Source organism: Talpa europaea, assembly GCF_964194135.1.
Source record: "Talpa europaea genome assembly, chromosome: 10".
Taxonomy (NCBI): Eukaryota; Metazoa; Chordata; class Mammalia; order Eulipotyphla; family Talpidae; genus Talpa; species Talpa europaea.
This window is the reverse complement of record NC_140077.1, coordinates 70,362,338-70,390,172: the sequence shown is the minus strand read 5'-3', so window position 1 is coordinate 70,390,172 and position 27,835 is coordinate 70,362,338. Positions and strand designations below refer to the sequence as shown.

At 63.8% G+C, this 27,835-nt stretch overlaps 1 protein-coding gene across 1 annotated transcript; it reads right to left on the bottom strand.

The window, feature by feature from the left end:
• LAMB3 (laminin subunit beta 3) lies at window positions 1–27,462 on the bottom strand (the record flags this gene model as incomplete). Its single annotated transcript, XM_084245505.1, has 22 exons — window positions 1–137; window positions 312–465; window positions 1,017–1,193; window positions 1,506–1,647; window positions 1,931–2,138; window positions 4,003–4,147; window positions 4,401–4,598; window positions 4,789–5,009; window positions 5,102–5,262; window positions 6,265–6,643; window positions 7,026–7,137; window positions 7,443–7,639; window positions 7,815–7,970; window positions 8,956–9,144; window positions 9,495–9,615; window positions 10,804–10,985; window positions 11,132–11,195; window positions 12,081–12,272; window positions 14,156–14,229; window positions 14,607–14,721; window positions 20,979–21,133; window positions 27,420–27,462. The coding sequence occupies 22 exons, from the start codon at window positions 27,460–27,462 to the stop codon at window positions 1–3; spliced, it is 3,522 nt and encodes a 1,173-aa protein (XP_084101631.1).
• Window positions 27,463–27,835: the final 373 nt, after the last annotated feature.

The following is a 27,835-nucleotide window of genomic DNA, read 5'->3' as shown; positions in this document are numbered from 1 at the left end:
TCACTTGCAGGAGGCGTAGTAGAGCACGCGCCCATGGATGTGGTCCCGGATCTGCTCCACGCGTCGCTCCAGTCCAGCCAGGTCCGCCGAGCGCAGCAGGATGGCCTGGCTGCCCTGCAGCAACTCCGCCTCCATGTCTGAGGGTACAGGGAGTGGGAGGCAGGGGCAGTGAGGCCCCCCAAAGGCTCCTCAGCTCTCCCTACTTGCACCCTCCACTCCCCCAGGAACCTGGCCAGATGACCTGGGATGTGGGGGTGGAGCGGCCCCCACTCCGGCACACACAGGGTCAGTGCCCAGCCAGAGCCCCTCACCTCTCATTCTGTCCATCATCTGCACAGTCTCCCCGAAGAGCTGCTCTGCCTCTGTCCTCACACTCAGGATGCGGCTGCCCTGCTCCCCCAGCATGGGTGTCCGACTCAGCCGCTCCTTCAGCTGAGTGTACTTGTGCCGGACGCTCGCAAAGCCCTGTGCAGGGAGGACACTCAGGGGCCCCTTTGCCGCTGTCCGGAGCCCGCAAGCCTTGGCTGCAGCACTGGGTTTTGACCATAGCAATGGGCACGCCTCCTGCCTCCCCTGTGGGCTGGCCCTGCCTCTGCAAACCCTTGGCCACCCACTAGATCTCAGTCTGTTCCGTCTATTTCCCCCTTCCCTCTCCTGCCCTCCCAGCCCCCCTGCAACTCTGCCACACTGTTCAGAACCAGCTTGGTGCCTGCCCACCCCAGAAGGGAACTCCTGAGAAGGGTTCTCTGGGCCCTTCTGACCGCGAGGGGCCCAGGCTAGGCAGGTCAAGTGCCGGTGCCACTGAGCCGCGAGGGGCAAGCTCGGGGCCGGTCCCAGGCCTGCTGTTGCAAGCTTCCCAGCACAGGACAGCTGTTGGACCAGCTACAAGTCAGCAGAGCAGAATTCAGATGCCCAGCCAAGTTTGGGGTCATCCTGCTGGGGGTTCTGGGGTCATGGTCACCCTCAGTGCCCTCAAGCCAAGATTTCCCACAGTGCTGGCCGGGCCCCCTCTGTACCTCCTGGGCGCTTAGTGCCTGCTGGCTGGCATCCTCTGCCAGCTGCTGGGCCTGGGCAGCCTGTGTCTGCTGAAGCTTGGCCTGGCGGCTCAGCTCCTCCATCCGTGCCTGGAAGCCCCCCAGCTGCTCTGTCATGCCAGTCACCAGCCTCTCCGCCGGCCCCAGTACCTGCCGGACCTGTGGGAGAGGGACGCTGGGTTCGCTGTGCCTTCCAGCTCTTTCTCCCCTCAGCAGGCAGCGAGAGAGCTCTAGGACACCCTGCCCCTGCCCCCCATGATCCTGGCTCCCCGCCTCCCTTCCCCAACCCAGCTGAGCCTCGTGCTGTAGCTTCTGCACTGACTACCTGGATGGAAAATCCAAGGTCAAGGTTCGGCCAAATTTGTCACCCCTATGAGCTCAGCCTCTGTCCAGGCCACCTCCTAGCAGCTTCTAGGGCTCGTGGCTGGACTCTCCGCTCATTCCCAAGAAGGGGAGGACCCTGCCCCTCACCTCAGCCACCCTCTCCTGCAGGAGCCGAAGATAGCGGCTGGTGCCCTGCATGGTGTCCTGGGCCTCCTGCAGTGCCCCGGCACCCCGCCGCAGGTCGTCCACCACACCATCCACCTGGCCCTCCACGGCATGGGCACGGCTCCTGGGCAGAGCGGGAGTCAAGGAACGGGTGGGCTCAGTCCCACCACCCAGCACAGCCCAGCACAGGCAGGAGAAAGTCACTTTCCTGTCGGGACCCCCAGCAGACGTGAGGGACTCGGAAGCCCACAGGGCTTGCGAGGCTAACTGGACTCTGGCTGCCACGTCCCGCAGAGTGACCACAGCACCCCCCACCAACTCCCCTTCGCCCCCCGACCCCAGGACCCAGAGCTGCTTCTGCCCCAGCAGTGTGGAGGTCCCGGCAGGAGCAGGTGGCCCAGGCATACCGGGCCTGCTCCGCCTCGGCCTGCAGATTGCGTGCCCGGGCGATGTCCTGCTTGGTCTGTGACAGCACCAGGTCCACGTTGGGGAGTCTGGCTGCAATGGCCTGCACCTCACTCATCTTCCGCAGGACCGTGGCAGAGTCCGTGGGCAGCCACAGGGCCAGCACCGCCTCGCTCACCTCCTGGATTGAGGCCGCGTCCGTAGCAGGGTCTGCAGGACAGCACCTGTGAGTCCGGGGTGCCCAGCCTGGCTGAGCAGCACCTGTGGGGCATAGGCTCTGGCCTCTGCCCAGGGCTGCCTGCCCTCATGGCCACAGGCCCGAGCTCTGTGTGTTGTCGGAGGCCGTGGAGGAGGGCTGCGGGCACAGCTGCAGGCACAGCCGCAGGCACAGCCGCATGTCTGGAGCCACAGCAAGCGGAAGGGTGGAGGAGGGAGGTGGTGCCAGACAGCTGGCCCTGAACTAACTTCCGCACACATGGGCTTGGCTGGGGGCTGCAGGGGCTGGCACTGAGGGCCCTTCCACACTCCCCTCTGCTACCAGAGAGCTCACTTCCCAAAGCAGGGCCAGAGGGTCCTGTGCTTGCTCAATGCCTCCTCCTCCTCAGAGCCACCAGCTCTGCCTCCCCTCTGCCAGCTCTCCTCCCTGGCATTGACTGCTACCTGTTGCCCAGCAGTTTGGGCATGTCCCTGCAGCTTTCACAAGACTTCCTGGAGCCCACAACCTTCTTCTGACCCAGAGTGCTACTCTTAGAGTGAGGCTCAAGATGCACTTGCCCCAGAAAGTCTCCCAGGTAGGCACTCCAGGTGAGCACTCCCAGGTGAGCATTGTCATGTGAGCACTCCCAGGTGGGCACTCCCAGGTGAGCATTGTCATGTGAGCACTCCCAGGTGAGCACTCCCAGGTGGGACTCCAGGTGAGCACTCCCAGGTAAGCACTCCAGGTGAGCACTCCCAGGTGAGTACTCCCAAGTGAGTACTCCCAGGTGGGCACTCCCAGGTGGGCACTCCAGGTGAGCACTCCCAGGTGAGCATTGTCATGTGAGCACTCCAGGTGGGCACTCCCAGGTGAGCACTCCAGGTGATCACTCTCAGGTGAGCATGCCCAGGTGAGCACTCGAGGTGGGCACTCCCAGGTGCCCACACTCCTCACTCTGGCCCTTCCTTTATTCTGCCTGCATCACCGGGCTGCACTACGGGCTCAGTCTGCGTCGGCTTCGTGGCCCTACTCACAGCACAGTGTGTGGGGAGATGGAACTGAGGCCTAACCAGGCCCCAAAGCATGAGGTCTGCAGAACAGACAGGCAGGGGCATGACGGGTGAGCACAGGTGGAGATGGCCACCAGATGAGGAGTGTATGACCAGTCGTGCGGGGCAGGAAGGCTTTCTGGAGATGGGGTTCCAGAGGGTTCTGAGAGACAGGTGGGGAGATGGGGCAGGAGGGCCAATCCAGGGAAGTAAACACATGCAAAGCAAGGAGGTAAGAGAGTGTGCGTGAGCATGTGCAAGTGCATGCAGGAGCAGAGGGTGAGCAAGGAGAAAAGCAGCTGCCCATGCGTCAGGGTGGCCGTTCTGCCTGGATCTCCACCGCCCCGGGCCAGGTGGGCCCCAGCTGTTTGGACCTCCAGGCCGCATGGGGCATCCATGTCTGTATGTGTGCCGGGGCCGACATAGCCCATGGGACAGTTGCCCTGACCTCCCGAGTGGCTGGTCCAGGGACACCACAAATGATGCCCACAGGTGACTGCAGCACCCACAGGGCGGTGGAGTCTACTCTGAGGGCAGCAGTGGGGAGGGACCACCAGACTGGGTGCCAGGAACAGCCTCTTGAGGGAGTAGGGCCAGAGCAGCCGCCTGGAGTGGGACTGGGCAGGCGTCCGAGGCGGGCAGCCAGCTCAAGCAGGGGCCAGAGGGCATGGCAGGGAATGGGGATTCACTTCAGGGACAAGGGAAGGGCTTAAAGGGAGCAGGCTGTGCTCCTGGGCACAGATAGGTCGGTAGGGAGCCCAGTGGGGATCCAGGCGAGTGGAGGGGTGCAGGGTCGGGGAAGGGGACCCTGACAGCGGTGGTGGCTCACCCATGAGGAAGTCCCGAACCTGCTGGATGAGGAGTCGTGAGCGCCTGATGTCCTCCTCCATGCGGGAGCGGCTGGTGCTCACCTGCGTCTCCAGGCGCTGGGCATCAGCCTGGACCTTGGAGGCGGCCTCTTCAGTGGCCCTGACCTGCCCACAGACTGCTGGTCAGCAGCTGCCAGGGCTCTGCAGGCTGCCCCCCAGCCCCAGGGGGGTATTTTTCAGTGACCCACTCTGGCCCCAGAACCTGATCAGGTGAAAATCCCAACACCGGCCCCAAGGCCACCTTCAGGCCTGTGGGCCTGGGCCAGCCCCCTGCTGCCTCTGGCCCCTGCTCCCTGACTGGAAGGTGGGGCGTCCGGGCCTCCCCTCCGCCCCTCCCAGTGCCAGCCCTGGCACCTACCATTAGCCGGGTCTGCTGGAGCTGGGAGCTGAAGCCCTGCAGCTGCTCGGCCACCTGCCCAGCCGTTCGGAAGGCACCCCCCGCCCTAGGGAGCGCTCCCCTGCAGTGGGGGCCACAGGTCGTGCCGTTGTCTCGGGGACACAGCTCTCCTGGGCATGCTCCTGGGGTGCAGGCCGTCTGCCTGGAGCCCCCACAGAGCTGAGGAGAGATGGAGCATCAGAGGGCACCGCGACTCTTCACCAACCACTCCCAGCCCACACCACAAACCGATAGCCAGAGCTGGTGTCCTTGGCAACCAGGGCGCCTGTGAGAATCTGAGGCCAGACCTGGCCCAGGTCAATGGCAGAGGGGGCGGCTCGGCCACAGGAGGGGCTCGGGCTGCACTCACCCTATTGATGGTGGGTGTCAGGTCTGGCAAGGCAGCCAGCTTCAGTCTCAGGGCTGAGAGCTGGGGGCCAATGGCTCCTCCCGCGCTTCCCGCCTGCCGCCCTAGCGCCTCGGCCTCCCGGCGGCTGTCCCTGAGGCGCAACAACAGGTGGGTACTGTCGGAGGCCTGCCGCTCAGCCTGGGCCGAGCGCTGGTAGGCTGCGGTCAGCACGCGCAGGGCCCCTGCGGGAAAGCAGAGGGGGCGGAAGGCGTTGCACCTGAGGCCCAGGGCAGGACATGGAGGGGCAAGCAGCCTGACCAAGCCCGATCCCCACCTGTAGGGTCAGCGCTGCTGATCCTCTCGAACTGTTCCCGCTTGCTCTTATACAGGACCAGCAAGTGGTTGAAGCTCCTATCCAGATTCTCCAGGTCCCCTGGGAGGGACAAGGTCTCCTCCTCCAGGGGCAGGTCCAGCTGCAGGCCCTGGAGGGTCCGCCTGAGACGGGAGGAGGGCTTTCAGTGGAGACAGAAGGGGCACCCCAAAGCCAGCCAGGCCTTGGAGAAACCGAACTGAGTCAGGGAAAGCAGAGGCTTCAGCAGAGCAGAGCAGAGCAGAGCAGAGCAGAGCAGAGACCACACAGCTGGGGAGCCCCTCTGTGCCCCTGCTGGACAAGACATGGGCCCTCTGTCCCCCTGCCGGACAGGGCACAGCCTCTCCATCCCCCTGCTGGACAGGGCATGGCCTCTCAGTCCCCCCACTGGACAAAGCTCAGCCCTCAGCCCCCAAAGGTGGATACATAAACTCCTCCCTTCACTGTGTGACCCTCACATCACAGCCCCTGTTCCCTGCCTCGCCAGCTGCCTCCATGACAGGCCTCTCCTGTCCCCTCCTGCCAGCCACAGGCTGGCTTCAGCCAGGACCTGCACCTGCAGGCACCCGAGTATCCCTTCTTCATCCACACTTGCCCCCTGAGTGCCCACTGCTGCTGTCTCCACCGACTGCCCAGACCCCCGGCCTGTGAGCCCTCAGGGACTCCCTGCCCGGTGCTTTTCCCTATAGCCTGGCCCCACTTCTGGCTGTGGAGCCCCAGGCGAGAACACCAGCTGAAAGCTGTGACTCGACACGCCCTCTGGAGACAGGTTGCACCTCTGGGTGGCCGGGGGCACCCACAGCCAGCAGGACCCCAGGGAAGGCAACCAGATGACAATCTTTCAGAACCACACCCAGTGATTGGCGGTCCCACAGGCAGGAGGGGTGTGGGTGGTCCCACTCCCAGGCCAAGGCCAGTTCTTCGTAGAGTCCCTGCCTCTGGGGGGACCAAGTGCGACTACCCCGGGGCAGACCCAGGCACCTTAAAGGCCCAGGCTGGGCCCTGCTTGTTCTCCAGCAAGTTGGCCCTGCGAGACTGTCCTGTCACCTTGGGCCCGAGCCCTCCCAGGCTTTGCGGGAGCTGCCGGCGGCCCTCGTGCCACTTCTGAGCGCGGGCGGCAGGCACACCTGATGGAGTGGACTGCGTTGGCCACCTGGGCCACCTCCTGCTCTGTGGCGGCGGCATTGCTGAGAACTGTCTGGATCTGCTCCATCTTGCTTTTGGCGTCCAGGATCCTCGAGGCCAGGTCACGGGCGGCCAGGCCTGAATCGAGCCCCAGGCTGGCGGTGACGTTGCGTAGGCCACTGAGGCGCCGGGCCTGGGCCCGCAGGTCAGCATCATAGGTCTGGAAGCAGGGGTGGCAGGCCACACACACTGGGAAGCGGTCACAGAGGCCACGCTGGCACTGGTCACAGCGGGGCCCAGTCAGGCCCGGACGGCAGAGGCAGCGGCCCGAGGCCTTGTCACAGCCCGGGCCCTCGGTGCCCCGGAAGTCGCAGTCGCAGGCTAGGGTGAGAATTGCGGGCAGGGCAGTCAGGGCAGGTGTCCGGGGCTGAGAGGCAGGGAGGCCAGCTCGAGGGGCCCTGCTGTGGGACTGTGGTGGCCGTCCCAGCTGGGAGAGGCTGCGTGACAGCCTGAGCTCCACACTGCGCCGGGCAGGGTCCGGCCCCCATGGCCCAGGCTGTGGGAGTCCCTGAGCTCAGGGCTGGGTGAGGGAATGGGGCCTGCGGCGGGCAGAGCTGGAACTGCACTGGGTCTGCTGCCCCTGGACGTGCCCTCCTGGGCCTGCCCACCCAGGGTGTGGGGGGCAAGGGGTAGCCACCCTGGCAATCCTGGGCCCAGTGCGGGATGTCCTCTGCCCACAACCTGGGGCCCCGGTGATACGCACCTCGACAGCCCACAGCCACGTCTCCGTACGTCCGATCGGGACACTGGTGCACGGCTGCAGCGCTGCATGTTCGGCCATTGAACCCCTCCCGGCAGGGACACTGCCCTGTGAACTGGAGGGGCGAGTGGTGTGAGGACACCATATTTCGGGCCCTGTGGTGGCTGCATCCAGCCTCTGACCAGCAGGCAGCCCTGGAACCACTGCAGAATGGGGGCCCCCAGAACAGGGGCTCCCCCAAAACCAGCCCGAAGTCAAGACTCAGAGAGGCCCAGCAGCAGGGCCAAAAGCTCAGAGCCACCAAGGGGAGACACTGGTGCCCCTGAAGGGAGGGGCCGCAGGTGACAGCCTGGCTTGGAAAAGGCCCAGGAACACAGCATGGAGGGAGACAGGCCAGAGGGGACCAGACCCTACGCTTACCTGGTGGCACTGGGGGCTGAGGGAGTTCTGGGGGTCACAGGCACATGGCTCGCAGCCCTGGCCGCTGGCCAGCTTCCAGTGATGTGGGGCGCACTGGTCACACTTGGGGCCCACCACATGTGGCAGACACTGGCATTGGCCGCTCTCCTCATCACAGGGCAGCTCCCGCCGGGATCCCAGGACACTGCAGTCACAGCCTGCGGGAGGCAGCGGGCTGAGCCCAGGGGCTGCCCACGCCCCCCACGGATGGGCACCAGGGAGGGGAGGGGCCCGGGTAAGAGCCAGGAAAAGGCTGCCCGCCTTCCACCCGCTCACCCGCTGCTGCCCACTCACCCGCCACCCCCCTACCCGCCGCCCTGCGGCCCCACTCACGGTGGCAGCCCTGTGGGTTGGCATGGGTGAGGCCGGTGAAGCCTGCCTTGCACAGGTCGCAGCGCTCCCCCTGCACGTGCTCCTTGCACACACACTGCCCAGTCAGTGGGTCGCAGGGTGCCCCAGGCACCGCCCCATCGGGATCACACTCACAGGCTGGACATGTGGCAGCCACCACGAGGAACGAAGAGAAGTGTAAGGGCTGGTTCCGGAAGGCAACCCACCCTTGCCCCCAGCTGCTGCCCAGGCCCAGCCTCCAGCCTGCCAGGGGGCACTGTAGGCACTCGGATGGCAGTGGGGAACATTGGAACCCTGCCACGGGGTCCGACCTTGGGGAGGGCCCTAGGAAGGTACAGGTCTTCTCTGGGGACCCCCGTTGTCCAGCGGGAGTGTGTGAGTGTGTGTGTATGTGTGTGTATGTGTGTGTGAGGACCCTCCAGACTGAGCTCTCTGACCCTGAGCTGCCAGGAAGGCTCCAACCCTGGCAACCCAGAACTGGAATAAGGCTTTGGAAAGCAAATGAATGAATGAGAACACATGATGCTTATTATGGCAGCGCGCGGGTCTTTGCGGGGGAGTCTGGTAGTGTTTTTGTGACCAGGAAGCTGCCGTAAGAACTGGATGCTCACTTCTGGCCACCAGGCTGCAGTAAGCGTGGTCTCATTGTGCTCCAGCCTCACTTTCCAAGAACTAAGGGAAGCAGGGGCGCAGGGACCCCAACGGGGCAGGCCCCTGGCACAGGAGCCTAGTCTGTCCTTACCATTTGCTGGGCCTCCCACACTTTCCTGAAGCTGGGGAAAAGCCCCCTGTGCAGGCCAGGAGATGGGCCTGGGAGGTGGTCAGGTCCCCGCTGGAGGCCGAGTCCCTGCCGCCTCACTCCTGTCGGCAGAGCCCAGTGGGGACCAGCTTCCCACCCAGGGGCCCTTCCTTCCTGAGCCTCTTTCCTGGGCCCTGCCTCCCTGCGGGTTTCTGTGCCCCACATTGGTGTGTCCATACTGTAACATTCCTCCCACCTCTGTGTGGCACCCAAGGGCCAGGAAACAGCGGGTGGAGCCCCTGAGGCTGGGGAGAGGACGCAGCCGTCCAGCGGGGCCAGGCCCGCGTGGAAGGCAAGGGCTACGCAGTCAGCCCGCGTACTCACGGATGCAGGCCTCCTGCGGGGGCACGCCAGGGCGTCGGTTGCGGAAGAAGTGCAGGCGGCAGCGCTCACAGTGCTGGCCCTCCGTGTGGTGCCGGCAATTGTCGCACACGCCCCCATGGGCACCCTGGCTGGCCGCGAACACAGTGGGGTCAAAGTGGCAGGTCTCTGAGTGCCCGTTGCAGTCACAGCCTGAAAGGGAGGGCAAGGACAGCAGTCTCAGCGCCCTGTCACCTGCCGCCCGCGCTGCTGGCCCAGGGTCCGGACAGCTGCCGACTGCAGGCCACGCAAGGGGAGACCCCAAGAGGAGCGTCTTGTGGGATGGAAGCTGGGGCCACGGGAGCTGCCCCAAGGCCAGGGCTTGACAAGGAGGGGACAGCAGACAGCCTGGCATGGGTGCTAGAGGTAGGCCTGCACTCCACCTAGCTGGCAAGGACAGCCCGAAGCAACTCAGCAGGGTCTAGACATAAATGACTGAGACTAGCCCTCCCAGGCAGTATGGAAGAGGTCAGAATCTGGAGGGGGTCTGGGGAGGAACTCACGCTGGCATGTGTGGGGGTCCTGGTCGTCCGCTGGTCTCCAGGGCCGGTCGTTGTAGAGGGGGGCACAGCGCTCACAGTGGGGCCCAGCCGTGTTGTGCTGGCAGACGCAGACGTCAGGCACCTGGGACCGGGCAGTGGTCAGCGGGGAACACCCTCGTTGAGGAGGCCTGCTCGGCCCAGCGCCCCGCCCTAGTAGCTCTGTGACCCGCCAGTGGGCGGCGGGTCACCGGGTGTGAGTGTGCATGGCGTGTGAGAGAGCATATGTGTGTGTATGAGTGTGTGTGAGTGCATGCTTTGTGAGTGTGTAAGTGTGTGTGCCACCACATGACACCTAAAGCTCCTTCCTTGCACCTGGACCCTGAGATGCCCAAGGCCAGGAGGCTCTTGCTTGTTAACAGTTGGTTCCAGAAGCTTCTGGGCCCTCTGGAGGCCCCATCCCAGGCCTTGTGCTGGCGGCTGGGCTGAGGGCCTGCAAGGAGCCGGCACCAGCCTCCAGGCATGACATAGGTGCCCATACAGCAGTCTGGGGCCACCGTTCCTCACAAGAGCCACCCCCTGCCGTGCCTGCCAGTGTGACAACGTGACCCCCATGGGCTCCCTTCTCTCACCACCAGCAGAGCGCAGGATGGGGTGGAGGTGTGGGGGCGGGGGGACTGCTCCTGCTCCACCAGGCTCAGGACTCTCAGCCCTGTATGCACCTTGATCATCTGCAGAGCTTTTAAAAATTACCAACACCCAACCCAGCCCACCCCAAATCTCAAGGACACCACCCCATAACACAGTGACCAGCGTACAGCCTGCCCTGAGGGGTCCCAGGCTGGGAGGCCCTCCCTCTGCACCCCCATTCTCCTCAAGCCAGAGGCTTCTCGACCAAGCTTTGCTCTTTGCCATGGCTTGAGCACCACACAGTTCAGGGTACCCCTTTGTCCTGCCTCCCCTGCTGTTGCTTTCCCAGCAAGAGTCAGGCCCTCGTGGGGCTGGGGTCTTGCACACACCTGCTGTGCCCCACTCAGCCTGGGACCTGGTGGCTGTGCCCGACTCCTTGCTACCAGGTGGGACTCCGAGTCTGCAGCAAGGTGCTCGCCTGGGGCTCGGGTGCCTGGAGCTTTGGGAACCCATGGCAGGGTCACCTGACAGGGTGGGTGGAGGCCTGGCCATAGGGACCCCTCACCAAACTCGCAGGGACCGAGAACAAGGAGCTTCCCAAGGAGTGGGCTAAGGTGTGAGTCCTCCTGCCCACAGGGAAGGCCCACCCTGCCCACCCTGCCCTAGACGGCTGCGTGCCCGCCCTCCTGGGGCCAGCGGTCACCTGCACGCCTGTGGGGGCTCCGGGCTGGGGCACACAGTGGGCGGCGTGGCCATGGCAGAAGCAGCTGCCCTGTAGGCGCAGCTGGGAGATGGCATAGTAGGTGCTGGGCGGGTGGCGGCCATGCTGGGGCACGGGGCCCAGTCCCGTGAGGTTGACTCTCAGGTTGGTGATGGTCCCCAGCTCTGCAAGGGCACAGGAGGGAGGGGTGAGGGGAGGTCAGGATGGCTGCAGATGCCCCAGGGTCCCCACAAGGCAAAGACCCCTGCCTGGGACTGCAGGGCCTATGCTCCGGCCCCTCCCCAGCACCCCGCCCGGCGGCCACGCACACCTTGAATCTTTTGGCTGCGAGTTGCTGAAATCCCCGAGGCTAAGTCCATCAGGTTGAGCTGGACCTGCAGGGGTTCAGGGGACAAGTTCCTTAGCTGGGCTCAGAGGCTTCCCTTCATGTGAGGCCCTTCAGCAGGCACCTGGGATGATCCAGCCGCCGCCCCGGGAAGCCAGATGCCCTCGGAACCCTAAGCTCGCACAGGTGCGCACATAACATCTCCTGGGCATTGCAAACACAGAGATGGAATTTCCTGGCCATAGTCGCAGAGCACGTAGCACATGCGCCCGAGGAAGGGACTGATTTTCCAAAGATCTGAGAGGAATAAACAGCCAGGACCACGTGGCAGAGGGGCCAGCACCTCTAGACCCTGGTTTCCCTGCGTGGCCCAGGAGCGCCTCCCTGTCGGCCTCCACACATGGCAGAGGGCCTGCCTTCCGGGCTGGGGTCTTCAGAATGTGGTGAACACAGATCTAGGGGTGGCAAAACCCAGGACACAGGGACCCCCAGCCCTGCAGGAAGGGCAGTCTGCAGGAGAGCAGACAGACAGCAGCAGCCCGTGGGGTCAGGAGGCACGGTCATGGGGGAAGAGGGATTCCCAGGTAGGGAGGCTGGGCAGACAGTGGCCCGAGGACAGCCTGCTGGGTGGGTTCATGGCACCAAGGCTGCACCAGACTAGTAGGTTCCATGTCATTGCCTCCTGGACCCTGTGGGCAGTCACGTCCCCAAGGGGCGCTGTGGGCTGACCTCCCTGTGGGAGAGCTTGGGGAGAGGCTGGGAGGAGAGCCGGGCCAGCCCGGAGTCCCCAGCACACTCCCGAGGCTGAGGCCTTTACCAGAGACAGGGAGTAGCAGGGGGCCTAGCCCAGGGTGTCCTGGGGCTGCCTGGGCGACTGGAGAAAACGGGTGGTCAGGGCCCTCCCCATGCAGCCCTTTCGTATCCCTGTACCTACCTGACCGCCATCGGGTCTCCTGAGAGGCCTCTGGGGCAGGGAGCGGCAGCGGACGTCCTGCCAGCCCCGCGGCTGGCCCTGTGGCACCCTTGGGAAGGCGGAGGCACAGTCGGCCGCCAGGAAGCAATACACCTGCCAGCTCTGGCCGAAGTCAGAGGAGCGCTCGATCAGCATGGCTGCTGGCATGGGCCCCTGTGGACAGGAGGGCCTGAGTGACTCAGGGATATGCCACAGGGCAAAGGAGGGGTGGGCAGCCCCCAGAGCCACAGTGAGGGCAGGAGGGGCACAGGGTGGGCAAAGACTGGCTCTGGGGTTTCCCGGGAGCAGTGGCGAGTACACACAGGAGGCCTGTTCTGGAGGTGTGACCCGACTTGGCCCAGCCCCAGCCCCCAGGCCTGAAACCCCACCCACCGCACAGCCCAGGCAGCATGTTTGTGCCCTCAGGCCCTCACTGGGCCATGCTTGTAGCTCAGGCCCCAGTCACGCTGAGCTGGGACCCCTGCCCAGGGCCAGCCCAACAGGCCCACAGCTCAGATGCTATCCTGAATGCCTGTGTCATCGTGCCATGTACCACCAAGACCTGCAGTAGCTGGACGCTGCCTCTGTGGCATCCCACCCTCCCTTGAGATTTCATCTCTTCAACATTGCCCTTAAGGTCCCCGCTTAGACCAGGGCCTGAGCATGAGCTCAGCTGTTTGAGATTCCTCATGAGGGAGATGCTCTCTGGCTTATACTGCCCAGCAGAATGCGCTCAAGGTTCAGCCTTTGTCGCAAATGGCAGCATCTCCTTTGTCATGTCTGCATGATATTCCACAGCGCCATCTACATCTTTGTCAACCATTTGTCCATCAGCAGATACTCAGCCACGTCCCCTGATCTGAGCCCTGCCTTTATGAACACAGGGGTACAGATCTCTTTGAAAATTTCATTTCATTTCCTTCAGACACAAACTCAAAAGCAGAATGACATGAGCTATTTCTAACTCTCTGAGGCGCCTCCATCCTGATTTCCATGGTGACCACAGCAGCCTTCATCCCCGGCAGCCACACTCAGGGCTCCCTTTCCTCAGCTCCTCGCCAGTCTGCAGGCTCCCTCCTCTAGAGGATACCCTTCTTGTGGGCACAGCTCCCTGTGGGTTGGTGGCCCTTCCCCGTGACCATGAATCTGGGCACCGTCTCCTGGGCCATAGGATCTGCTTCTGGGATGTCCCACTGTTCCTGCCGCCTGCACCTCGTCTCAGCCCTTGTGCAATGCATCTTCCTCCTGCCGCGTGTGTCCTGCCACTGGTGGACCCTCTTGTCCAGTGTCTTCATTTTGAATGTCACCTCCTCTGGGAGCCCACCCCTTGCACATGTCCCCACCATGGCTATTGCGCTCTTAGTTCCTACTCCTCACTGTCCCCAGACCCAACTCAACGCCCCCAGGACGCTGCCTGGCCGTGGCCTGTCTCAGCAGGTGATGGTCAGTGCACCCCTGGCCACTACCAGAGACCACCAAGCTGTCTCCAGAAACTGCCAAACACCCCAAGGGAGGACCTGCCATGGATCCAGCCCCGCTGCCCTGGGCGCCCGGCTCCCTGCCCTCAGGCATGTGTCTGTGGGCTAAGGTACGTCTCGGTCAGGTTGCAGCTCTCCAGGCCCGTCCCTCATGGTAGGGCCTGCCTCCCTGGGCCTGTGCCCCACACAGCGCAGTGGCCTGCAGCTGCCGCCTCTGCCCTCTGGCCTGCTTCCTGCCTGGAAGGCCCTCTCCTGGCTCTGGCTGCCTAGGCCTGTCCATCCCCCAGTGCATGCTCTGCTGCACCCCCCAACCAGACACTCCCTTTCTGCCCCCCGCTGCTTCTCCCTCAGCCCATGCCTGGCACCCCCCACAGCTGCCATGTACTGCATGCTGGCCCCAGCCAACAGCGGGCACTGACCAGCAGGTTGGGTGGGGTGTGGAGGAAGAGGTGCCGGCCCCACAGGACAGAAACATGAGCCACTGCTGGCTTCCAGGAGAGACCGCTACACCTCCACGACGCAGGCTCAGGGCAAGCAGTGCCCCCCTGGAGACATGGCCAGTCCCCCCAGGAAACTCACCTTAAAATCCATCACGATGCCTTGAAGCTGGAATCGCCGGTCCAGGTCTAGCTGCAGAGAGACGGGGCTCACGCCTGGAAGGTCAGAGTGGGGTGTTAGACAGCTGCCCCCTACCCCCAGCCCTGGCCAAGTCTCTGACTGGAGTGGCTGGGTGAGGCCAGGACTCCTGCCTGGAGTCTGGCCGCCCTGGGGGGCAGGGATGGGAGCGCCCACTGGTCCCACCTCCTCAAAACCCAACCTACGCTCTGCCAGGGTCCTGCCAACATCACTTGGTGCTCCCGAACCTTGGGGAGTTCCACCGCCTGCCCCCAAGCTGAATCCTTCTGCCGCTCTCTGTGACGTGGTGAAACAGAGTACCCCTCCCACCTCCCGCCTCCTGGCTCAGCCTGGAGATCCAGCTCAGCCTTGGGGAGCCACCCGTCACCCCCCGCTGGGGCACCTGGGGGCTCACCATTCTGGGACTGCCACCAGCGTGCGGGACCTGAGGTGGCCGCCACATTCTCCACCCTGTGGCTGTTGTAACCATGAGGCAGGCGGGAGTCACATTTGCAGCATTTCAACTGCCACTGCAGGGAGGACAGCACTCAGACGGCGGCTCCCGCCCTCTCACACCGCGAGCCCACTGAGGGCCCGGGGCCGCCCCAAGGCCACTCGTCCTCCCGCCTGGCCCCATCCAGCCCTGTCCAGCCCATACAGATCAGCCAGCAGCAGTGACGCTGTCACTGAAGAGGAGGCGGCAGGAGCGATGACCTGGCATGGATGCGTCCAGAGCCATGAAGAGAGCGCATGCACACAGGAGGGGCAGCGTCTGCCATGAGGGGCGCAGGAGGCTACCACACCAGCCCTGCGGGCACCTGGTCCACTGGGGTGCAGCACGGGATGGGGCGCTATGGTCCCAGCCCTACCCACCGCCAGCTTTCCAGGAGCAGTTTCCCTCTGAGCCGTTCGCTCACTCAGCAAAGAGCGGCTTCAGCCCTGCTGCAGCTGGGGCCAGGAGGAGTGGCTCCCCAGCATGTCTGGGGGCTCCCTCGCCCACAGCTCCAGATGGCAGGGTCCTCCTGGTTTGTCCTGGGGGAGGGCAGCCTGGGCCCCTAACCTCAGAGGGCTCGGTGGGCAGCAGTGCCCTCCAGGACAGCTGAGGGGAGAGGGCTCCCCTGGAAGCTCTGGGCCTGGAATGGAACAGCCTTGCTGGAGACACCCCCCCAAAACTACCTCTTCCCTGCCCTCCCCATGCCCTGGAATGAGACAGGCACCGAAGAGAAGCCCCGTGACACACACCCCGACCCGCTCCCGGGACCAGGTGGGCAGACGTGGTGGTTAAGGTGAGCTCTGTCATCCAAGGGTGTGGTGAGACCCCAGAGCTGCCAGGGCCTTGGGGGCGGCTCTAGGGGCAGCAGGCTCTGGTGCCCACGGGGCTGCTCGGCGGTTCAGGCACCCTGGCCGGCAGGAGCAATCCCACCCTGATGGCTGCAGGTCCTATGTTGGTCCTGGCAGGCAGCACCAAAAGGGATGGCTCCAGGTCCCTTCTCCCGCTCTGCCCAGCACACGGGCAATCTTTTCCACTTGGGTGCTCTGCCCACACTGGCACTGCCCCTGCAGGAGAGAGTGCTGTCCCCAGGCCCAGCTCTGCCAGCCAGGCCTGTCCCCTGCTCAGAGGCCAGAAGCTGGCCATCTATCTGCTGGCCATGGAGCCAGCACCCACAACACGGGGATGACATGCCCTTGCCCGTTGCAAACCCTGGAAACTTATAGATGAGAAAGCGCCTCCAGAGGGCGCCGTTGGTGGTGTGGGAGGCACCACACTGATAGGCTGTTGGGAAGACAGCTGGGCCTGCTCCCTGGTGCAGGCTGTTGGACAGACTTGCCATGGGGTGGGGGCGGCCAGAGGGGAGGCAGCTGGGTCTGGGCATGATGTCGACCCAGCATGATGTCAACCCAGAGCCTCGAGGTGATGGACGGCTGGGATCCTTCTCTGGTGACCCGTTGGTCCTGGCGTATCTCAGTCCCTGGGCCAGTGTTTCAAGTGGCTGCTTGTCAGGCGGCAGATGGGCCCTCGCCACTCCATTCCTACGGGCCTCAGTTCCCCTATTCACACCTATGTGTAGGGTGCATAGGGATGTGGCGTGTGTGTGTCCGTGTGTGTCTGTCCACACGTGTGTGTGTCCGCATGTATGTCTGTCTGTGTGTGGTGTGTGTCTGTGTGTGTATCCACGTGTGTGTCTGTTTGTGTATGTGTCGGTGTGTGGTGTCTGTTCATGTATGTGTCCGTGTGTGTGTCTCTTTGTGTGTGTGTCCGTCCATGTGTGTGTCTGTCTGCGTGGGGTGTGTGTGACCCTCAGAGGAGGCCGCCCCCTGTGTGGTACGTGCGTCCATCTCTCCAGAGAGGGAGGAGGTGGATGTGGTGGGGCTCCCTGCGGCCTCTGTGACCGGCCTGTTATCAGTCCAGCCTGCCAGACCTCCAGCCAGTCTGGCTCCTGCTTGCTCCCCATCTGGACAGACTGGGCTCCTTCCCTTGCCCTGGAACGTTCTAGAATAGCTCAGAAGTCTGGCAAGCAGACAAGCCTATAGCGAACTGGGAGGGCAGGGAGACGTGCCAGAAGGAGCGGGGTCAACCAGGGCGGACAAGCAATGCCCTGTGGGGAGCAGGCTGACCTGGGGCAGAAGGCTGACCTCCCCTGCCTCCTGCATGCTCACCAGGGCGCCTGCGCCTCCAAGCAGTGCCCTGGGGCCGTGGCTGCCAGCCAGGGCAGAAGGAAGGAAGCCCAAGATACAGCCAGGGCGGCGGAGACTGTCCCCACCCACGCTGCTGGCCAGAGCAGGAGCAGAAGCTGAGTTGCCTCTGGCTCACAAACGTGATGCAGGTGCCACCATGCCCACCTCCTCCTGCGCCCCCCTCCAGCCAGGCACTCAGGAGCCCAGTGAGCAGAAGCAGAGGAAGTGGAGGAGGACGAAACCTGAGTCGGCTTGTGATGGGCACCGTCTTCCCAGCCAGGGCAGGAGGAGGAGCTCTCTCTGCAGGCCCTGGCCAGATAGACCCCCTGGCCAGGCCCCCACAGTCCCAGAGAGGCCCCCTGGAGCAAGCTTCCTACCCAGCCTGCCTCCCTGGACTGAAACACGCCCCCAGGGTCTGTCCCTCCTCTCACACCTCCTCTTCCCCAAATGCCACCACCTACTTCCTCACCAGCAAACCCTTGCTCAGGTCTGGGCAGCTGATAACAGATGAATGTGTTCCTTCCTCAAGGGGTCTCTGTTGGGAGCCGCCCCAAGCCCCCAAAGCAGGAGCCCTGGCAGTTTCCGACCTGCTGGGCAGACTCGGGAGTCAGCTGGCCGGACCCCGTGGGGCAGGGTGTCGAGACACAACCCCACAGGCCAAGAATAGGTCGTGGAGTACGCATGTGTGTCGGGGGTGGGGACCCCCGCTGGCTGCATCTCCTGTCTTGTTTGCAAGAGAGGAAGGCCAGCTGCTGAGTCTGCACAGCCAGTTGACCTGAGAGTGCTCCAGACGTCTCCTAAGGAAGCTGCTAATTAAGTTTCCCTAAAAAGGGCGGCACAGGGTAGAGACGCATTAAGGGGCAGACACTGCCTCAGAGACCGTGTCCGGGGAGAAATGAGGGCTGGAAAGTCCAGCCAAAGGCCACTGGCTGCTGAGGGCTGCCCCAGCTCAAGATGGCCAAAGGCGGGTCAGCCTTTCCTGGCCGTCCTGCTGCCTGCCTGCCTGGGGGACCCCAGCCCCTCGTGGGGCTCTCCCCTGCCCAACACAGGGAAGCAGGCACAGGAGCCAGAGGTGAGCACAAGGCAAAGGCGATGGGCTCCCCCGACGAGAACAGGAACAGGGGCGAGGACCTTCCAGTCAGGTCCTTCTTGCAAGTCAGGGATGGGGCAGGGGCGGAGGCCTCACACCCCGGACACTTTGCTCACCCCAGCCCAGCTCAGCCCCTGCAGCCCGATTGGTCGGCCGCTGGCCAGCGGGAGCAGGACGGGCCTTCTGGTCAGGAGTAGCCATCGAGCATGGTCTGGGGCAGGCCCTCGCAGGCAGGTGGCCAGGGGATGGGCAGGGGCGCAAGCAGGGGCACAGGATGGGCAGCACACGCCTCCGCCAGCTCAGGCCGGCCTTTCCCAGTTCCTATGCCTAAAACAGCAGCTGGAGAAGTTGGTGCTGGTGTTGCTCCCACTTTTCAGAGGAGCAGTGAACTCAGGGAGGCCCAGGACAAGGGGGTGTGGAGGCCACAGGGACGTCTCATCCAGGCCTGGGGCTGCCCAGGACAGCGGCCACAGGCATATCCACAGGAGACTGGGAGCTGGAAGAGGAGCGGCCTGCAGGCCTACAGGCCTTGGGTGCTCTGGGGAAGAGCCTGGAAGAACAGTGAAAGGAGATGCCCCAGGCAGGGGGAATGCAAAGCTGGTAGCCCAGTGTCCATTGCAAGGGTCACAGAGGACCCAAAGCCCACGAGGCCAGTCCCTGGGTGGCTAGGATTGAGCAGGCAGCAGAATCAGGCACCAGAGCAACCTGCCCTGAGTGCCCACTGTTCCCACTCCTCCATTCCGCAGAGCCTGCCATGAGGGTGCCGCTGCCCAGGTCAGGCCGCATGGACATGAGCAGGGCAGGGGATGGCGGGCCAGGGCTCCTGGGTCCAACATGGAGCAAAGGCCCGAGGTCAGTGCCACCTCTTGCTGCCCTCAGGCCCCGCTGTCTGTCACCCACCCCGTCCAGCTCCCCAGTGTCCACCAGGACTCACCCACCCTCCCAGTAACTCTGGGGCCACTTCCGTGGGTGCTGAGCAGGGATGAGATGGTTTACGGAGGACTCTTAGCACCTCCAGGGGGCTCAGCCTGGAGGAGGGTCTGCTTCAACGGTGACGTGACCCCAAAGCTGGAACCCGGCTACCCTAAAACCCAAACTCTTAGTTTTCATCACAGACAACCAGGGTGCAGCGGGACCAGTGGACTCGGGCCCTTAACCTAGGTGCTGTGCAGACAGGCCAGGGAGAGGAGGCCCCGCCAGGAGGACTGGCACTGGAGCAGCCCTCAGACCACCCACAGGACCCTTCCTGTCCTCCCTCCCCTCCCACCAAGGAGAGGAGGGGAGGGCCAGTGGTCCTGGCTGCCACTGCCCTCGCAATGTCCTGTCCTCTGCTTTTCCCAGGCCACTGAGATTTATTTCCCCTTCTAGAAAATGAAAAGAGAGCCAAAATTCTCAGCTTTTATAGTCCCAAATAGCTGAGTGTATCCATCCCCCAGGGTTGCAAAAGTCTAGACTTCCCTTTCACAAGCACGCTGTCAGGGCCAGCAGAGGGAGGTGGCCCTGGCACAGCTCAGAGAGGCTGGGACAGGTCCAAAGGGACAGGTGTCCAGATGGGGCCAGGCCAGGGGCCAGTGCCCGAGCCCGCGGAACGTCCTCACCGCCCCCAGGAAGGCAGGTCAGCCACAGAAAGGGAGTCAGCAGAGGGTCCTGGACTTTTAGACAAGGCTCGGGCCCAGATTTTGAGGGCGAGCGGTCAGGGCCTGCTGGACCCAGTCTGCTGCCTAGAAAGCTGGTGACAGCGGAGCCATCGGGCCCAGGGGAGGGGTAGCCTGATGCCTCAGTCTTACCCAACCCTGTCAAGTGGCGCTCCCTAATCCAAGTGGGTGACGGGGGGCATGGCTGCCCGGGCTCATGCCCCAACCAGTGCCCGGGACCAGTTTGGCCAAGAGTGGCCAAGGGGACACGGGTTCTGGGGGCACAGAGACCGGGGTGCTGGAGAGTGGTAGCCCCAAGAACGAGACCGCCTGGGACGGGGAGACCTCTGCAGGCCCTGGTTTCCCTTATGCCCAGCACCCACTCCCTGCCCCGCCCCTGGCCCTGCCCTTCCTTTCCCTCCCTTCCCTCTTTCAGTGTCTGTCTCTGCGTCTCTCTCTCTCTCTCTCCTGTCCATCTCCATCTCTCTGTACAGCGCTTGCTCCCTCTCTCTCTCTTTCCCTTTTTCTCTGTCTCTCTGGCTCCCTTTCTCATTCCCTCTTCCCCAAAAGTCTACAAAGATGCGGTTCAGAGGCCAGCCCCCTCCAGTTCCTCTGTCCAGGCCCATGTCCAGTGTAGAGAAAGGGCGCATGGGATGTGAGGAAACATGGACTGCTCAGGCTCAGAGAAGGGGAGGGGGGCGAAGCCAGACCCCAAGCCCGTGGACAGAAGGAAAAGGAAATTGCAGGCCCTGCCCCAGGTCTGGGCCCAGAGGGAGGGCCCCAGGTCCCGGGCAGGAGCTCCCAGGCAGCAGCCTCAGGCAGGCCCAGGGTCCCTGCAGGCGCCACATGGGAGCGGCTGAGCCCCAGCCCCAGTCCCTCGTCCTGTGCCCTTCCCCATGTGCTCGGCCCTTGCCTGGGCTGGGCAAGTCTCCCGCAGGGGCAGCAGGGCGCTGGGCCCCTCCAGACCAAGTACCCTCAAGATGTGCTCCAGCTGTCCTCAGCCTGTCCACGTCTATCCCAAAGAGGCGATGGCCATGGGACCGCAGGGATCTGTCCCATGAGAACATGCCCGGTGCTCAGCCCAGGGTGCTCATCCCAGCTCCTACCCCAGCTCCTGGCGCTCACCCCACCTCCCGGCGCCAGCCTGAGCTTGGTCCTCCAAGGACCCCCTCAAAGAGCCACAGGGACCTGCCAGCCTCTCCCCAAGACTTGAGGAAGATGTTGCTGCCCCTACCTGGGAGGCGGGAGATTCTGCCCCCACAAGCCAGAGGGGAGGCGCCGACCAACCTGGCCAGGGGAGGGCACTCCTCGGGGTACAGGGACCTCACCCTCTCACCCCACCTCATGCAGCCCACTCGGCAAGCACACCAGAATGAGCAGGACCTACCTCCCCATACTGGGTGCAGTAGGTCTCGGGCTTGGTCATCCCGCAGGTGGACGAGGCATGAAGCAAGTGGGTCCTCCCGACGAGCAGGTCCGCTGCGGGCGGGTAGCAGGCCCCACGGGAGCAGGCTTGCTGGGTGCCCCAGATGCCAGGCAGCACTGGAATGACAGCGGCAGTCGTCACAGCCCCAGGGTGGGCCGGCTGTCCCGGCACCCCAGGAGGGCTGACCCCAGAGGCTGGGCCCTGCCCCCACTCAGGCTCCGCCAGCTATGGGCCCATGGCCTGATGCAGGGTGAGCTGCCGGCTTCATGCTCTGCACCCCAGCAGTAAGGGGAGACAACCCACAGCACCTGGCAGAGGGTCCCAGTCTGACCACCTCCTTATGCCCCAGGCTGGCCACATGGGCCCAGGCCCCGCTCTGACTCTCAGGGAATGGAAAGCCAAAGCCGGGCACAGCATGAGGCGGCGGCGGGGTGGTGGGGGGAACGGGTGCAGCGGCAGGGTGCGCCCTGCAGACTCCAGGGGCCTTGGACATCCCGGGACACTGCAATGCTCTTAGGGGAGGCTGGAGTCAAGATCCCAAAGGGGCAGGGTAGCTAGTGAGGTCCTGGGGGTCGGGGTTCCAGGCCCAGACCACAGGCCGCGGCCGCAGCCCTCCCTGCCGCTGAGGGCCAGGGCCAGGGTGGGGGGACACTTACTCATGCACAGGAGCAAGAGCGACCACATCCTCAGCAGCGGGGCGACCCCAGAGAGGCCTCACCTGGGGGCAGAGCAGATGGTAAAGCGGCCCCGTCTGGGGTGCTGGCTCTTGGCCTCTGCATCTGGACCCTGCATGCTCAGAGTCCTTGTGAGGGTCGTGACCTGGTCACTGCTGAGCAGCAGGTGCACTCGCAGCCAATGCTTGAAAAACGCCAGGCTGGACTGTGACTCACACAGTGCAGAGGACAGGCAGGGAGCAGGGTGGGGCAGCAGCAGGGGAGCTAGGGAGCCCAAGGCCTTATTGCCCCCCAACAAGGGGCCTGTCCTCTCTCAGTGCTGGCCCAGCGGCCAAGGCCAGGCCAGTGGGGGATGCCGATGCTGGGCTGCCTGGGAGAAGCTGGTCTGGCTGTCTTTGAGAAGTGAGTGGGGATTCCTTCCAGAAACAACCCAAAATGTCTCCAAAGATGGGCGGGGTAGAGGAACGGGCTGGAGGTCAGGGCCGGTACTCAGAGGCTGGGATTGGCAGGGTCGGAGAGGCAGTGCCCTCCCGGCCCTGGCCCAGACCTTCACTGCTCCTGCGGTAGCCGCCAGCCCTGGCTGGGTGAATGACGGTGGGGGAACAGGCTGCCTGGCGCTTCACTCTGACATCCTAATGCTCCAGAGGGCTGGGGGAGGGGTCACGGAGCTGCAGGGCCTCAGAGACAGGCCCCAGCCCTGGTTCTCTTCCCCACTACCTCTGGCCCCCCCACGCTGGCGCCCTCCCATTTCTCTTTGTGAGGGCCCCAGGTCCCAGCAGGCTTCACTCCCCAGCTCTGAGCCTCTTATCAGATGTGGGAAAGCAACGCAAACACCACAGCTGGCGGGCGCCCAGCCCGGCCAGGCCCGCAGGAGCTTGCCGGAAGGAGGACCTGGAGGGGCCCTGCCCGGCCCAGACCCCGCAGAAAGCCCAAGGTCATGCAGCAGCCGGCCAGGTCCTACCTTGCTCTGAGGGCTGCTCTTCTCTCTCCCCTGGGATTGAGGGGCACCCTCCTGGCTCCAGTTTTTAAACAACAGCCTCACCTCTGAGACTCCCCAGCGGGGCGTTGCCCACAGCAGGGCGGGTCCCAGGAATCTGGCCGCCAGCACGCCCATCTCCGTCACCGCACCCCCACCCCAGGACAGGATGGGGCAGGTGGGTCCCCGGTCCACAGGGAGCTCAGCACCCCCCGTCCCCGCCTACCTGTGGGCACGGGGTGTGGGTGCTGCAGAGAGCACTGGGCGGTGATGGCTGGAGACTAGGCTCCTGGCGGGGCTTCCCTGCTGGGCGGGCATTGCACCGGCATCTGACTGGCCCCAGGGGTCCGCTGCCCCTGCACTGGGCCGGCTGGCCGGGGTGTACACAGGCATCATGGCCTTTGCCCTGCACTAGCCAGCGACAAGAAGTCCTGGCCACCCAGGACCCCGGAAAGCACCAGACCCCTCCCAGGACAAGCCAACTGTGGAAACCCCCATGCCCCCACTTCCTGGGGAGTTTGGAACAGGAAGAGGCCACAGCCCAGCACACCAAGGAGGCTTAAGAGGAAAAGCAGGAATGAGCCCCAGATGCCGCCTCCAGTTGGTGTGGCTTGGCAGGGAGCCCCAGGACAGGTAACTGCCTGTGAGTCACTGCCCCTCCCCTGGGCAGAAATACCTGCCTGCAGGCCCAGAGCAGGCCTGACCGCAGGGGAGGGAGAGCTGAAGCTAACAGGACCCACACCCCCAGCCCCCCCAACACCAGCTGCCAATCACAGCCTCTGTGGCCCGGTGGGCTCCTGGCTGGGGCCATGGGGCTGACGCTGCCTCCTGTGGTCCCAGGCGCAGATGGAGAGGTGGCGCCATGGACGCGGTCCCAGTGGGGTGACAGGGCTCTCCGAGGGATCCAAAGGTCACCCCCCAGATGTGGGCCTGGGCGGCCGCACCGCCCAACACTGAATGCAGCTGCCTTGGAGTTCCTATTTCAAGGAGACTCACGTCTTCCATGGGCCTCCCGAGCCGGGATGCAGGAAACCCTGCCAGGGGCAGGGCCAGGACACTGGGTCTGTTATAGGACAGGGAGAGGGGCAGGGAACCTCCCCCTTTCCTGGGGACCACCCTGTTACAGCTCGAGGGGTCTAGGCGAGAGGAACGTTGGGGGATGCTGCCCAATTCTGGATTCTGTGGATGAACCTGGAATTCCTAACCTAATTTAGCACACAGAGCGGCAGCGGGGACAGCAGGTGCGGAGAGAAATGGCCCCTGCCAAGCGTCGGGAGTCCTGACCCTCCCCCTCCATGACCCCAACTCAGGGCAGCACAATGGAGGGTGCCTCTTACATGGGTTCCCAGCCATGCCCAGCCCCCCTCCACTTCTCTACCTTCCCAGACCACAGTACCTTCCTGGGACCACCAGGGACCACCACCCCAAAGAGGATGGGCCCAAGTCTCCTGTGGTCAGCTCCCAGAGGGCCGGGGCTGCATGCCAGAGCTCCGAGAGGGTAGTGTGGTGGGACCTCCCTGAGGGGCTAGCCCTTCAAACACCCCCTGACAGCCCTGCAGCCCTGGAGCCCAGGAGCCCTGGAGCCCCAGGGCCTAGGCAATCGCCAGGGGCCTCACACTGTGTGGGCTGGGCCCAGCCCAGAGGGCAGTGGCAGTTTGGGCCCTGCCTCTCGCTGCAGGCCTTTGTTCTGCTGCCTTGAGGGCAGCTCAGCATTCCCCATCACCCCCCTCCCAACCTCAGTGCTGGGCCACCTGTGACAGAATGTGGGCCTCCAGGGTAGGCCCAACTTCAGAGCCCAATTTGTTGACCCAGGAAGCCTAAGCGAGCCAGAGGCTGGGTCAGGGCCAGCCAGGGTAGACAGGGCCCCCTGCTGCTCTCCCAAAGACCCTCAGACCTCAGCACCCTCAATGCTTGGCTCATTTGAACTCCCGTCTGGAAAGGGCTGGCCAAGTCTGGCTGGGCTTGTGGCACACTTGCTTCCAGGGGCACTGGGGCTGTCCTCTAGTCTGCGCCTCTCTGCTCCAGCCCAGACCCGGGTCTCCGTTCAGGTGGGGTCAAAGCCAGTCCTTAGAGTTGTGAGGCCACAGGTTGGGGGACCCCCCCCACCCCTCTGCTTTACTGCCTGTACTCCTGCACACAGCCTCCTCCTGCACCCCAGCTGTCAGGGCCCCCACCAACCATGATCCTGCCCAGGATGCCACCCACTTCCCTCTGCAGGGTCAGCGCTTGCCCCTCTTTCAGGCCTTTGTTCCCCACCACCTGTGAGGCCACTCAGAACACTTGGTTTCAAATGTCCACCGACTGCTGGCCCTGTTATAGAGCAACCCCGATATTAAACAGGTTCCTGGCTGTGGGTCCTCACCCGCGCGCTTTGAAGGGACTTATGAATACTCTACTACAGACACACACAAAAGGGTTAATAAAAGGTTTATTTACAAGAGAAAAGGAAATAAGGAAAATGTACAACTCAGGGAGAAAATAGGGAAATAAAGTCTTTAATGCGTCCTACCCGATCCAACGACCTGGAAACCCAAAGTCACTCTCAGAGCTGGCCGGACGCTGCGAGCTGGCCAGGAGCCAAAAATGGGGGATCCCCAAAGCCCACGTGTCTGCCTTTTATATCCACCTGGCTGCTTAACCCCACCCTCAGGTCTCAGCCACCTTCTCTTTGATGGTGATGGGATTTGGAGTTCCCAGTGTCTTTGACTTTGACCTGGGGTGGGGGTGGAGTCCACAAAGCCTGTATGGAATTAGCTTTGGGACATCCTTTTCCCCCTAACAGCCCCACCAGCACCCCAAGCCCGCACCCTGACCTCGGGAGCTCCCCCATCTCCTGGCGGCTGTGTCAGTCACATGTCCATCCTCCCTAGCTCCCCAGCCTTCTGCCAGCATGCAAAGTCCCCAAAGCTGGGTATCCCCTGCCCACCCCATGGCAGGCACTCAGGGTTGTAGAAAGAGAGATTCTTGTGAGGGAACTTAAGTTAGGTGACTGGAGGAGCCCCCACACTCTGCAGGGGGACTTGCTTCTTGGAAGGACTGTCCGGGCTCTGGTCACCCAGGGAAGTGGCTGCAGAGGTGGGGCAGGTCTTTGGGCAGCACTGGCCCCAGGTCACAGAATGTCGCCTGTCCCCATCTGCCTACACATCTGGCCCTGCCCATGTAAGCTGCCCCAGCCTCCATGTTAGGTTCTGGCCACCAGCTGCAGGGGGCTCAGGAGTGCTGACGGTGCAAGGTCAGGGAAGCGGGGGCTTGGGGGCCGGCAGGCTGCAGATGCTGCTTCCCAGTCCCGGAGGTGCCAGGCGAGACAGGTGGCCCCCAGTGAGTCATGCTGAGTCCCGTCTGGGGTGCCAGATCAGACTGGGGTTTCCCTGTGACTAAGGCTGGTGTGGCTCTCTGCTCAGCGGCCCAGACGTGGGGCACCTCTAAGTGGCTTCCTACTGCCCAGACAAAGGGGAGCGTTTCTGGTGCCAAGTCAGCCAGTAGCCAGTCTCAGCAGGGTGGAGTAGTCATGGGAGCCTGGCCATTCTTGCATCCCCTTGCTCCCTCACCACCCAGAGCATCGTCTGCCAGGGACAGCGGGTACAAGGCCCTGGACCAAGAGCTGGGGGAAGCCCGGGGTCATCTGTGTGCCTGCAGCCAGCAGCCAGGGCTCTGACCTTCCTGGGCACTCCCCAGGCCACCACTCCCCGGTGTGTGCTTGGCCATGGTTGGTTTGCAGACAAGGAAGCCCAGCACGTCTTCAGTGAGCTGTGCCAGCTCGCGGGACTAGCAGCCCAGTCTGCTCAGGAAGTGTCTGACTGCATCAGACTGGCGGCCTAGAGTCCCAGCCCATCCCTGGTCACCCGGACCCAGCCCACCAGAAGGTGCACTTCACTCCCCAGCCTGGCCAGGGCCAGTCCTCAGCATTCCCTGTGGTTCTTGCTCCACCTCTGGAGTCTGAAGCTGGTGGGGGCTCCAGCGGGAGGGGTCACGGAGGCCTCAGGAAGACACTTGCTTCCATGTTGTCTGTCATGGGTGGGCACAGGCAGGGAAGCTGCGCATCCAGACCACCACCCTAAAGGCTCTGCACACACCAGTGGGCCCCACCCCATCCGGGCTGCTGAGAGGGCCAGCTTACCCTCAGGGGCTTGGGAAGGCCAGGAGGTGGAAGGCAGCTCCCACGGGGAGGGGAACCACACCGAGGCCAGGCTCTGGGACAATCCTGGACCTCAGCTTCTTCTCTCCTGTCTTCCAGTGCACTGAGAAAGTACCCCCCCACCCCCCACCCCCATCTCCCAGGTGCAGCTGGTGGTGGGTGGCTGACTCCCAAGAGGAGGGCAGAATCATTGGCATTCCTGCCAGCAGGCTGCCTGGGAGTGGGAACCTTCCTCCTGCCTTGGCCAGTCCACAGCCACACTACACACACACACACACACACACACACACACACACACACACACACCCCTTATTCCCTGAGGCCATGTCCTGGGCCATGCCCCCAGCCTAGGCCTGCCTCCACCTCTCCCTCCTCCGCTGCCTTGAAGCCTCTGCCCTCTGGGAATCGGTTCTGGGGACCCAAGTCCAGATCCTGTGACCTTTGGACACAGATCTGTCCTGTTGCCTGGTCCAGCACACTCAACAGAGGAAGGGAGCAGTTGTGGGGGCAGCCGCCAGGCACTTGGAGGTCTGGGGCTGAGGCACAGGGCCTTTGCAGCTGGGGTCGGGGCCCCCCCATACAGAGCAGCTCACAGACAGGAAACCCCAAATACGTACCTGTCCTGAGGCCACAGAGCAGCTCTTCCAAGCCCAGGGCCATGCCGAGGACTGGCTGTGGACTAGCCTCCTGTGGCTTAGGGGAGCGTGGTGCTCGTGGGGTCCTCCCTGCCTACCCACTGTTGCCCACACGGGCCCTGGAGGGACCTGTGAGTCCTGGGCCTGCCTCGTCCCACGGTGGCACCTGCGATCCTCCGCTCCCCATGCAGCCTCGGTGCTTGTTAATGAAGTTGTTAGTTTGAAGGTTCTCAACCAGGTACCCGCTACCCAATTTCATGTAGCCCTGAAACAACAACCTGGGGCCCTGACTCTGGGGGAGGGGTATGGGCCTGGGGCCCTGGCTCTGGGGGTGAGGTGGGGGCCTGGAGCCCTCTGCTCTGGGGGAGGGTGGGGGTCTTATAGGTCAGTGGCTGCCT